This window comes from Hylobates moloch, unplaced genomic scaffold (genome assembly GCF_009828535.3).
Source record: "Hylobates moloch isolate HMO894 unplaced genomic scaffold, HMol_V3 SCAFFOLD_6, whole genome shotgun sequence".
In the NCBI taxonomy this organism is placed as follows: Eukaryota; Metazoa; Chordata; class Mammalia; order Primates; family Hylobatidae; genus Hylobates; species Hylobates moloch.
In genome coordinates this window covers 156756913-156769883 of record NW_026652281.1, presented here as the reverse complement: position 1 = coordinate 156769883, position 12971 = coordinate 156756913, and the positions used below count along the sequence as shown (strand labels likewise).

The window sequence follows — 12971 nt, the reverse complement described above, 5'->3', positions numbered from 1 at the left end:
GTTGTAGACACTAAGTATGTGCAGCTTTGTGTTTGTCAGCCCTGCCTCAGTGAGGTGGCTTCATTAAAAAAGGACCCCCCATCAGTCTTTGGGACCCTTCTCTGGTCGCTGTTGTCTGTTGGGGTGGTCTGTGGTGGAGGTGTTGTACGTTGATACTTTTTGTTTTTACCTAATTATAATAATGCAATTTTGTCATTTTATATTCTTCTCTTTTCACTTAGCATTTCTAGGATCCTAAACTCATTCATTCATTTTTTTTTTTTTTTTTTTTTTTTGTTTTGAGATGGAGTCTCGCTCTGTCCCCAGGCTGGAGTGCAGTGGCGCGATCTCAGCTCACTGCAAGCTCCGCCTCCCGGGTTCACGCCATTCTCCTGCCTCAGCCTCCCGAGTAGCTGGGACTACAGGCGCCCGCCACCACGCCCGGCTAATTTTTGTACTTTTAGTAGAGAGGGGGTTTCACCGTGTTGGCCAGGATGGTCTCAATCTCTTGACCTTGTGATCCGCCCGCCTTGGCCTCCCAAAGTGCTGGGATTACAGGCATGAGCCACCGCGCTGGGCCCATCCTAAACTCTTTCTACGTAGCTTTCTAAGTGGCTACACAATGCTCCACTGGGTGGCTGTCTCAGAGTTCAGGCCTCCATTCACTGCAGAGGTGGATGTTTAGTCTGTTGACCCTGTTTAATTATGCAGCCTGAGGAGAAAGGGGGAGCCCGATGATTTTAGATCCCTGTCACTCTTAATAGGAAGCACGTCCGATAGACGATGGGAGGAACACTAACGTTGTGGAGATACTCACGAAATATCACAATGCGAGGAGTCCTTGGGATAAATGCCCTGCCTGGGCCCATTGCCGTCAGCCGAGGGCCTGGTAGCGCCTGCAGCAGGGAAGCGTCCCGAGGGGCTCACCCTAGGCAGGACGGGGCTGGGGGCAGCTGCGGCCGGGAGGAGGCAGGGGCTTCCTCACTTGCTGTTAAGCCTGGCTACAGTCATAGCCTCTTTCAAAGTAGATTTCCTGAAAACTGTACAGCTCTCCAACCTGCCGTAAACGGACAGCCCGGGGCATGCAGCCCTGACCCTGTGGAGCGCCTGTGCCAAGTGTGTGAGGAAAAGCTTTAGTTCCAACATAACAAATAATGTCTACATCACAGGTGTGGCGATCGATGGGAATAATCACGAAGTCAAAGAAAGACACATTCAGCTGGTCAAGAAAAGGGGGAAAGTCAAGGCTCTTGATGAAGAACTTTACAGTAAGTGGAGGACTTCTGAGTGGGAGGAGCTAGTGCAGCGCTGGACACTTTCTTTCTTTCTTTTTTTTTTTTTGAGACGGAGTCTCGCTGTCGCCCAGGCTGGAGTGCAGTGGCGCGATCTCGGCTCACTGCAGGCTCCGCCCCCCAAGGGTTCACGCCATTCTCCTGCCTCAGCCTCCTGAGTAGCTGGGACTACAGGCGCCCGCCACCTCGCCCGGCTAATTTTTTTGTATTTTTAGTAGAGACGGGGTTTCACCGTGTTAGCCAGGATGGTCTCGATCTCCTGACCTCGTGATCCGCCCGCCTCGGCCTCCCAAAGTGCTGGGATTACGGGAGTGAGCCACCGTGCCCGCCAGTGCCGGCCACTTTCTAGAACTGTATTCCAACAGTGCCGGAGACTGGAGATTTTCATTTGTCCCAGCTCAGATAAACAGAAGGAGGGTTAAGCCCATGCTGTAAAACTGGGCTTTGCAGGGTATGGGATGGTTTATTTTAGGTGGTGGCAGCACATGGATAATTTTTTTAAGTGTTAAGAGTTATATACAGTAGTTATTTTAATTATTCCGGCAAATGATACTGCTTTTCTGTTTAGGGTAGGGATATATCATTTTCTTTTTAAAGCAAGTTTATTTCTGTGAAGAAGTGAGCTAAGCTACAGACACGTAGTAAATAATCCTCAGCACGGGTGGTTTGTGGGCCTGCGCGGACTCCCGGCGTGGGAGCTGGTGGGGAGGTGCCGTCGGTGTGGGTGATGTGACTTGGGTAACGACACCAGGTTGCACTCACAGTCCTGGGTCAAGGCTTGTTGTTCAAGTGCGGCAAACTGATTTTCCTTTCGTTTAGAACAAGACAGCATGGACTTAAAAGTGGAGTTTGAGACACACTTCGGCATTGCCCACACGCGCTGGGCCACCCACGGGGTCCCCAGTGCTGTCAACAGCCACCCCCAGCGCTCGGACAAAGGCAACGGTACGTGGCATGCTTCCCCGTCCCCATGGTTCCACCTCACCCTGAGCTGTGTCAGGGCCAGTGCCCACCAAAGCAGGTTCCACGCCCACCTCTAACTGACTTCTCAGCCTGCTTCGTCTTCCCAAGAGAATGCGGACGTCCCCTCTCCCGGAGCTCTGCCAGCGGCCTGGGCCTCAGTCAGGAGGCAGGCAGCCTGGTCCTAGGGTGGTGCTGGCCTCCCAGGAGTGCACAGGAAAACGATGGCACTTAACCAGGAGAGCTGCTGGCTCCTTGGAACCCAGCCCATGAGTGGGATGGGGCTGCGTGAGGGACTGAGGGGCCTGGGCACTGTCCCTCCCCAAGTGACGGAAATGCTGCAGAAGGCTGTGCCCTTCAGGCGAGGATGGGTTCTGTCCTTATGCAGCTAAACCTATCTCTTCCCCGCAGAATGGTCCAGGTGAGGGCAGGGGCTGTACTGGTCTTGATTGGTGCCACCAGACACACTGTGGACCCCAGCAGGAGACCTCAGCAGCCAGGGCTTAGGGTTTGGAGAAGTAGGGGCCGCAGCCCGAAGCCCAAGGGCTCTTCCCAGGTGGAGAGCCCTCAGCTCAGTCTGCTTCACGTTCTTACAAATTGAGAACACTGTGCACAAAAGTCCAGACTTCTGGCGTCGCTTAAAAAACTGGACGATCTGGGAACACTGAGCTGACAGCACGTTGGAGCCCCGCGGATTGGCAGAGGGTCAAGGTCGCTGCACCTGCTGTCCTTGGTGGGTTTCAGGCTCTCCTGTTCGTCCAGTCACCCCCTCAGGCCGGCTCACAGGTCTGTGTCACTGGCATGGGTTGCCAGGACAGTTCTCCGCACGTGATTCTTTTAAATGACACCCTTGCCCCCTCTCATGGGGGAAAGACTGGTAGGTCTGCAGCTCCTGGTGGCAGCTCTCAGGGGTCTGTGGTCAGCCCCAGGGCGCCAGGTCCCCTGCAGTGGGATGCAGTAGGCATGGAGTGGAAGAGAGGATCTAATCCCTGTCTGTCTCCTCCCAGGCCTCCAAGGGCAGGCAGGAGTCTAAGACATAACCTGGGCCTTCCAGGGGGTCCCCCATTCTAGGTGAGGCCTGGTCCGGTCACAGGCCCCTGAAGCCCCGAACCTGGACATGCCAGGGGAGGGTGTACAGCAAAGACAGTGGTTTCTGAAGTCAACTGGACCCCCCAACCCAAGGCATCCTCTGGCATAGTGTAAGTTCGTGCCAAGCCCAATGTTAGATGGGACCAAATACATCAGAGCAGTTACTGGGAGCTTATTAGCAGGCACTAAGCCTTGACACTTGACAAGTCCCACTGCGGTTAATCCTTGTGGAAGTCGGGCCACAGGAGAGCAGCACCAGCCTGCTTGGTGTCCCCCACCCACTGCCGATCAGTGGTTCTCCGAGGTGGTGTAACTGGGCGGGATGGGCAGGCACCCCTACCACCCACAGAAAGCGCAGTCGTGCCGCTTCTCCCCAGAGCACTCTGCAGGGCGTCACCAGCTCACCCCGCCCAATTTGGAAGGGAAGGCATCCCCCAGAGAATGGAAGGAGAGCCCCATCCACCCTGCTCAGCAGAGCAGCTTGGTGGTAGCACAGGAGCCAGGGCTACTCATGCATCCATGTGGTCAGGGTCTTGAGGGAGTGAGGTTTTTGCGGGGGCCTGTTCCTTGGGTCTGGCTCATGCCCTGAACCGTAGGGCATTTCGTGACTGAGGCAAACACCCTATGTCCAGGAGGAGGACAGCAGACCCCATGGTGCTGAGGACCTAGAATGTACATCTGGCCAGAGCCCAGGTCAAGGACAGAAGCTGGTCCCTGGGGCAGTCATGCAGGCCAAGAAAACGCTGCGCCCAGACCATGTGCCCTGAGATATTGCCACTTCAGCCACAGCCTCCTGCCCTCCTGAGTGATAAAACGAACCTCACTGGAAAATCCCCCACTTCAATGCAGACGATGATTCTCACTGTGTCCCCAAAGCGGGGAGGCTCCCAGGAGGCCCACCCACACCCAGACTTGGACACTCCAGCCCTGACTCAGGATGAGTAATTGAAAAGAAAATAACAGGGCAATAAGCAAAGATTTATAAAATTTCTTTAACAACTCAGCAGTGATAACTGAAGAGCGTGCTTTTAAGGAAGTCTGAACGCCCAGCAACTACACCGCACAAGGAAATTACACAAAGACAACATGGATTCCAGGAAACAAATTAATGATAGGATCATAGACTGAGATGAAAGAAAGTGTGACAGAATTAAGAGAATAATGTAAAGAAACAATATCACTGACTAGGCGCGGTGGCCCACGTCTGTAATCCCAGCACTTTGGGAGGCTGAGGCGGGCGGATCACGAGGTCAGGAGATCAAGACCATCCTGGCTAACACGGTGAAACCCCATCTCTACTAAAAATACAAAAAAATTAGCCAGGCATGGTGGCGGGCGCCTGTAGTCCCAGCTACTCGGGAGGCTGAGGCAGGAGAATGGCGTGAACCCGGGAGGCGGAGCTTGCAGTGAGCCAAGATCGCACCACTGCACTCCAGCCTGGGCGACAGAGCAAGACTCCATCCCCCAAAAAAAAAAAAAGAAAAAAAGAAAAAGAAACAATATCACCATAGATATTAAAAAAAATGGAGAAGGGGATGGATGTGGAGCCAGTTAATATGGATCCAACATATGGGTAACTGGTGTGCACAAGAAGCTATCAGAGCACAGAGCAGTAAAAAATAAATAAATAAAGAAAGAAAGAATAGAGCTGAGCTATGGTCAGCACATCTGTTGAAACTGGGCTTTTCTTATTTAAGCCCTCCCATTTTTGGGTGTGACCTCACAAAAACAAACAGTATGATTTTTTTAAATAGAGGAAATCATGGTGAGAATAAAGAAAAAGAATAATGGAGAAGGTTTCAAAAGATGCCGTGGGAGAAATGTTTCCTGAACTGAAGGAAAACTTGAGTTGGAGATCCAAGGAAGGGACCAAAAATAGTCAATAGGCCGGGCGCGGTGGCTCACGCCTGGAATCCCAGCGCTTTGGGAGGCCAAGGTGGGTGGATCACCTGAGGTCAGGAGTTCGAGACCAGCCTGGCCAACATGGGGAAACCCCATCTCTACTAAAGAAATACAAAAATTAGCCCGGCGTGGTGGCAAGCACCTGTAATTCCAGCTACTTGGGAGGCTGAGGCAGGAGAATCGCTTGAACCCGGGAGGCAGCGGTCGTGGTGAGCCAAGGTCGTGCCACTGTACTCCAGCCTGGGCGACAGAGTGAGATTCTGTCTCAAAATAATAATAATAATAATAAAAACAAATAAGACTTCACAGTGATGCTTTGAAAAAAATAGTCAATATTTAGGGAATCTTTCTGTCCTCTAGGAGGAGAGGGAAACGGGGCTACTTGCCCAGAAAAATTCTCAGGCTGGTCTTGGACCTTTCCCTCAAGGCACTCATACACCCGCTATTTATTGAGAAAATGCAGTGGGGTGGAGGCAGACAGCCCTCACTGCACCCCTGCATCCCCCAACCCCCCACCCCCTGCCAGGACCAGCGGGGTGCTACCTGTGCAGTGAGCTGGGTGTGCAGGCCTAGGGGAGGCGGGAGAAGCTGCAGCTGGCAGATCCTGCTGTGCAGGAATGTGGCTGAGCCTGGGGATGCCAGAACTTCTGGGATTTTTCCCCCAAGGAAACCAGGATTTTAAAGTGAACACTCAGAACTTTAAAAACTCAAATATTTTTACAACACAGTGTGGGTCAAACAAAGCACGGGACTGGACTGTTCTTTGCGACCTCTTTGTGCCTAAAGCCAGCTGAGAGTGCCTGGAATCATTTCTGGACCGAAGGGCCCATCATCCCTGTGGGACATGACCCCCAAACCTGTTTGATACTATAGTAGTGCACAGGGGAAAGCTCTCTGCAGGGTCAGGCTGGTGGCTGCCAGTCACTGAAAGAGGGATGTGTATTTCCTGGGGATCCCATTGTAGTAGCCACGCCCTAGACATCCCTGGTGCTAATCCCGGTTCCATTGTAGTAGCCGCTGTAAACATCTGTGCTAATCACTGTAAACAAAGTGTGCTTAACAGGAGTCTTGAGGCCTGGAGTTTGCAGAGAGTTCTCAAGCCTTGAAATCATGTCTCTTTACATCTAACACGAACTTCCTTCTCAAAAGCATTTCTCTCTTAACTTTTCTTTCAGAATTTGTTGTCATCCACAATGGGATCATTACAAATTACAAAGATCTGAGGAAATTTCTGGTAAGATGCTTCCCCTAGGTGGTGTCTCAGTCAGATGGGATTGGTCTCCCCAGAAACTTTCCAGCCAGCTCATTTCCTTGTGGAAACCAGTGTGGGAACTGAGTGAGACCCACACTCAGCCACGTCACCGTGTTGAGAAGAAACTGCTGCCTTGACTGAGCCAGGCCCTGCAGATCTTGTTTGAGGAGATAACAGGGCGTCGGTGTTTATCTCAAGGGCCACTGCAGATTCCCAGAATCAAAATAACAGGAACTTTGTTTTATTAAACTGTCTGCATTATATAACAGCAACTCCTATACCGGCGGAGTTGGGACAGAAAGTCAGACAGTGAACGTCTAAAGTTTGAAAGGCTTTGCGGTGTTGGCATGTGGGTGGGTTTGACTCAACATATTTTATCATTTTGACTGCTGTTATTTTGCAATGTCCAGATTAGTGGCAAGGGTGAGCTTCTGAGGTGGGATGATCTCAGGGCCTCCCGGAGTGACTCAGAGGTATTTGGCTGTGTGATGCTGGCAAACATTTTTCGTCCCTTCCCAGTTTTCCTTGTTCTTGATTTAAGTCACTCCAAGGGCAGATCACCAGGGAGTAGAGGGAGTTGGCCAGGCAGGCATTGTGCAATGACCAATCCCTCACACTGTGCCGACCGCATATTCCAGGAAAGCAAAGGCTACGAGTTTGAGTCAGAAACAGATACAGAGACCATTGCCAAGCTGATTAAATATGTGTTCGACAACAGAGAAACTGAGGACATTACGTTTTCAACATTGGTTGAGAGAGTCATTCAGCAGTTGGTGAGTTACAAATCCCATCTGTCTAACTCATTCCTTCATTCTTTCATTAAAAACATTTTTTTCAGGCCGGCGCGGTGGCTCACGCTTGTAATCCCAGCACTTTGGGAGGCCGAGGCGGGCGGATCACGAGGTCAGGAGATCGAGACCATGGTGAAACCCCTAATCTACTAAAAATACAAAAAATTAGCCGGGCGTGGTGGCGGGCGCCTGTAGTCCCAGCTACTCGGAGAGGCTGAGGCAGGAGAATGGCGTGAACCCGGGAGGCGGAGCTTGCAGTGAGCCGAGATTGCGCCACTGCACTCCAGCCTGGGCGACAGCGAGACTCTGTCTCAAAAAAAAAAAAAAAAAAAAAACATTTTTTTCAAGCAGCAAGTGCCAAGGAATCCTTCATTTTTTGTAAGCCCTTATTAGACAAACTTGCACAGAGTCCTGAGGATAAAAGACAGCTCATCTGCAGTGCCTGGCCTTAAGATGTTACACTTTTGTAGAACTGGAAGACGTTCTGCGGTTTGGGTAGTCAACATCAAATAGAAAGTGCCCTGCTTCATTGTGACACTTCTGAAATGGTGACTGGCATTAGAGTCCGTGGCTTTTTATGATGCACATATGAACTTGGTGGTGGTGTGCAGAGAGAGCTGTGGTACCAAGGGAGGATGTGTTTTTAGGTTTTTCTTTTTTGAGACAGAGTCTCACTCTGTTGCACAGGCTGGAGTGCAGTGATGTGATCTTGGCTCACTGCAACCTCCACCTCCGGAGTTCAGGCAGTTCTCCTGCCTCAGCCTCCCAAGTAGCTAAGACTACAGGCACGCACCACCACACCTGGCTAATTTTTGTATTTTTAGTAGAGACGGGATTTCACTGTGTTGACCAGGCTGGTCTCGAACTCCTGACTTCAAGTGATCCACCTCTCTTGGCCTCCCAAAATGCTAGGATTTACAGGCGTGAGCCACAGTGTCCGGCCTGTTTTTGTGATAGGCGATATCAGAGCATGTCTGTATGTGGAACGGAATGGCCCAAAAGAGGGAGAGAGAGAGAGATTGGGGACATCCCAGAGGACAGGACCCAGGGAGCAGAAGTCCCTGAGAAGGGAGCACACACTGGGTGTATTGTCCAAGGGGAGGCCCCTACACTGAGGAGGAGGTGGAGCAGACACAGGCCCATGTGGGGTGAGGGAGGACGAGAGGGGCCCAGGCCTCTCAGAACCCATCCTCTCAGACAACAGTGCCACCCACTAGCTCCCCCAGGGCTGTGGCAGCCTGGACACTGGCCCAGAGTCCAGAATATCTGGCAGGCACCACCCTGTAGTTTAAAATACATCATTCTTGAGCAGGTGTTTTCAGAGTCTGATTTAAAAAGTAAGTCTACTGTTGAAGCCCTTTTTGTCCTCTAACTCCCGTTTTTGGAGGTCCATCATTTAGAGGACGTGTTTATAAATAACAGCCTATCCCACATTTAATGTGCTGGATAATGTACAGTGAGCCAATTAGGTATTACAGCATGCTGTTTCTTCTTTTCCATTTTTATTTTGAAATTTCAGAAATACCTCGCTCATAATGACACTTTTAAACTTAAGACTTTTCCTACCTGGGACAGTACCAGGCTCTTTTTGGTAGAGAACGTGCAGTGTTTTTCCATTCAGTCCTATTTTATTGTTGACAAAAGCACCAGAGTCTGCCTGAAGCCCCCTGGTTTGGGGCAGTTTGAAAGCCCCGCTGAGGCCTGGGGACGCTGACTCAGGTTCCTCTGGCCTCGTAGCTGAGTTGGCAACCAAGACCCGACGCGCTGACCACACGGGGCCTGGGGCTGCCCATGGCTTCCACACTTGGAGGATTTCATGTGGAACTTCAGATTTGCAGCTGGTTATATATAACTGAGCTCTGCTAGGGTTGCAGTAAGTTAGTACAGGGTGGTCAGGACCTGGGGGAGAAATTTACACTGAGAATTTAAGTCAAAAAACCATCTGGCCTCTTGTGTTAGGAGAACTGGATTCTAGTTCTGGCTTTGCACAGACCAACCAGCTGAGGCCCAGAGGGCAAGTGACAGTCGTACCCGTGGAAAGGATAATAGCAGTAACAGTCATAACAACCTGTGCTTCTCTTGGGTCTCCGTATGCCAGGCTCAGTGCGTTAGCTTATCATCGTCACAGAAGCCACACCAGGTGGCGCTGTTCTCACTTCCTTCACCGATGAGGAGAATGAGGCACCGAGAAGGCTAAAGGGATAGCCCAGTGAAGGGGTGGAGCCAGGATTTGAACCAAGGCCCTACCGTGTGTTGAGCTAAAGTGCAGTTCACAGAGGCTTGCTGAATAGGTGCTGTCCCTGAGCAGGGCAGGGAAGCCTGGTCCCAGCTATCATTTCCTGTGACTCTCACTGCCCCTGTCCACCCAGCTGGCACCCCTGCCGGGCTCCCTGTGGGCCTGGGAAAGCATGCCACACATTGCTCACCATGGAATTCACACGTTCTGGTTTGTGGTACTTCCCGTGGCACCGTCTGTTTTGCTTTCCCTCGTGATGTCACCCCAGATGCGCTGTCCTGCGCTCAGCTCCCTGAGGGACCCCAGGACCTCCCGCCGTGAAGAGGGGCGCAGGGAGACGCATCTGGGCTGTGGCCAGGCTGCAGCAGCGGCTGCTAGAACGAGCTGACCCTCACTGCTTGTGTGTTTTCAGGAAGGTGCATTCGCGCTGGTTTTCAAGAGCATTCATTACCCAGGAGAAGCTGTTGCCACAAGGTGAGGCAAAACACACTGGCATTTCCCATAAGAAAGAATGAAAATCAAATCACTTAGCTGGAGGGAGAAGGGAGACGTAGGGCCTGTGGCACGCTGAAAGGTGCTTGTGGTGTCTAAAGGACAACTGTGGCTCAGCCCCGGGGACCGCGCCCACCATCTCCATGGCTGGTGGTGCTACACTTCTGAATTAAAAAAAAAAAAAAAAAACAGAACGTTGGATTTGTGTTTGAAATCTCCACAGATTTTTAGAGGTGGGCAACAAATTCCAGTTATAAATAAAATTGTACAGACTGGGCAGATCCAGGTTTTGGGGGCTTGAAGCCTGTACAATATGGGGCCCCCCTTTAAGAAAAAGCATGAAAAATTATGAACATGAAACTAGGGAGCAAAGTGAATATTGATTTGGATCCAGTACAGAAGAGGCCTTGAAGGCCCGGAGCTCAAACTTCACCTTCACAAAGGAGCATCCCAGGAATCGGCTCAGAGAGCCTGGTTGCCCCCATGTGTTCCTCTGTTATGGTGGGCCCCCAGTGCTGCATGGATTTACAGAAGCAGATTAAGTGCCATCCTGTTTATATTCACATAGGTTGATCATCCATCCAACCATGCAACTAATATTTGCTGTGCACTTACTGTGTGCTGGGCCCTGGGGACTTAGTGACATCTGACCTGGTCCCTGCCTTGAAGGGCTGAACAGTTGTGTGGGAGGGCAGAGAAGGGCAGAGGATAGTGATGCCCTATGCCCGGCCCCAGCACAGGATATCACCTTACCTGGCAGGGGGGCAATGGCAGGTAGCCCCAGGCAGGGGGCTTCCTGGGACAGGCAGGCAGTGGGAAGAGGAACCAGCATGAGCAAAGGCAAGGGGCCCAGAGGGAGTGGGACCTCCCAGGATCACTGTTGGCAAGGTGGGGGCACGGTGCAAGGGCACTGGTGGGATGGAGGCGCTCTAGGCCCAGTGTGTGTTTACTGACACCTGCTGTGTGCCAGGCATGGGAGACGGTGGTGAGCAAGGTGGTGTGGACACTGCTCCAGGGCCTCAAGGGCTGTGGGGCGTGGAGAGGCGGACAGAGGCCAGCTCTAAATGGCCTCAGTGCCCTGCGGGCTGCGGGCTTCATCTGAAGCCCTAGGAGAGCCATCTAGAATGAACCTGTGCCTGGGAGACGGCCGGAGGGGGTGAGGCTGTCTCTTCCAGACTGGCATAGTATCTCAGCAGGAAACAACAGGAATTTATCATCATTTTTTTAACCTTTTCTAAGACTGGAACTAATTTGCCATTTGGAATTTAATTCCTTCAATTCATAGAATTATAAAATACCAGTTGGTTCCTATCAAATTTAGAAGCCCTTTTTAAAATCCAATTTTATCATGATTTACTGTTTTAAATGAACTCAGAAGAAGGCAGCGTGAAGAAGCAATAAAGCTTTATTTTTCTAAATTGCCTATAACTGAGGGCTCTATAACCTGCAGGACAATCTTCGGGTTGTCTTGGGAGAATTATATGTCTCAAGGTCTAGAGAAACCACAGAGTTCAACCTACAGCAATAAAATTTGGGGGAGTCATTTGCCAAGAAAATTAGATAACCACCTACTTTCTCACTGCCATTATTATAAACTATTTATGCTAATTCCCCACTGGCCCCAGAACTATCTCTCAGATTTGCTTTAGACAATAAATGATTAAAATATTCAAGGTGTTCATAGCACCTTCCTCAAAGCCCCAGACTTTGTCCCCCGCTTTGAGAAGCCGTAAGTGGGGTCCAAACAGGCCAACGTGACTGGAAAACAAGGTCTGTTACTGTTGAAGAAAAATTTAGGAACTGCATTGAGTCAGGCTAACAGATTATGGATATCTGTGGACTGGATTCCAGCCGATGAGCAAAGCACTTATTAGTTCACTGATCTAAGTTAGCAAGAAATCAGCTAAGGTAAAATGTTACCGGACTGTATTCCAATTCATGTGTTTGAAGCAGCTCTCCTAAATTGTCTTATTACAGTGTTCATCTGTGTTTTCTTCTTATTAATAAATTAATGTGTAGGGGGAAAAGACACACATCCTTTAGTAACCACTGCAGTTTTACCTGCCTGGTTTTGAAGAACTGCAGGTTTAGAGTGCATGTGTTACCAGAGTGAGCCGCTTATTTCTGTGCACACCTATGGTAAATTTTATTTGCATGCTGTAATTTATAAGAGTGAGCAAAGGATTAGATTTTGGAAGCAGGATGTCATTTAAATCATGAGATCTATTTATTTACTTATTTATTTAGAGATGGAGTCTTGCTCTGTCGCCCAGGCTGGAGTGCAGTGGCGTGATCTCGGCTCACTGCAACCTTCGCCTCTCGGGTTCAAGTGATTCTCTTGTCTCAGCCTCCCGAGTAGCTGGGATTACAGGCACCCGCCACCATGCCCAGCTAATTTTTGTATTTTTAGTAGAGACAGCGTTCCACCATGTTGGCCAGGCTGGTGTCGAACTCCTGATCTTGTGATCTGCCCGCTTCAGCCCCCCGAAGTGCTGGGATTACAGGCGTGAGCCGCTATGCGCCCAGCCAAATCATGAGATCTTCATCACGTTCACCACTGGAAGTTGTGAATCAGAAGGAAATCTCCTAAAGCTCTTTCCTGAAGATCCCCTGCTGAGGTGCTCAGAGAGCCAGGCTCCAGTGGCTGAGACAGTGACGCTGGGACAGGAGGCCTGAGTGAGGGCCCCTCACCTTGGCCAGCTGCAGACTCCCTGAGATTTTGCCTGTGACAGTTATTGTCCTCTTTATGATGAAGTCTACCTGGTACAGGGTGAAGATTCTAAACGTACATCCACAGGGTGTCACTTAGGCAGAGACAAAAAACCACCCAAGAAATCACCTTATGTCACCTACGAAGTAGAGAATATACAAAAAGACTAGTGCCCACTAATGCCAGAGAACTGGGCTAGGGGAAGGGAAGGAACAACAGGGGGTCTTGGGGCAGATGGTGGGTGCAGAGCCCTATTGTGATAGGGATG

The 12971-nt window shown here is 50.6% G+C and overlaps 1 protein-coding gene across 4 annotated transcripts in view; it reads left to right on the top strand.

The window, feature by feature from the left end:
- Positions 1–12971, top strand: part of GFPT2 (glutamine-fructose-6-phosphate transaminase 2) — a 54169-nt gene that overhangs the window by 15553 nt on the left and 25645 nt on the right. For all 4 annotated transcript variants that reach the window (XM_032158913.2, XM_058440235.1, XM_058440234.1 and 1 more), the window contains 5 exons: positions 1149–1247; positions 2091–2216; positions 6398–6456; positions 7113–7247; positions 9914–9975. In XM_032158913.2, the coding sequence (XP_032014804.1) occupies positions 1149–1247; positions 2091–2216; positions 6398–6456; positions 7113–7247; positions 9914–9975 (481 nt within the window). The remainder of the gene's footprint in view (positions 1–1148; positions 1248–2090; positions 2217–6397; positions 6457–7112; positions 7248–9913; positions 9976–12971) is intronic.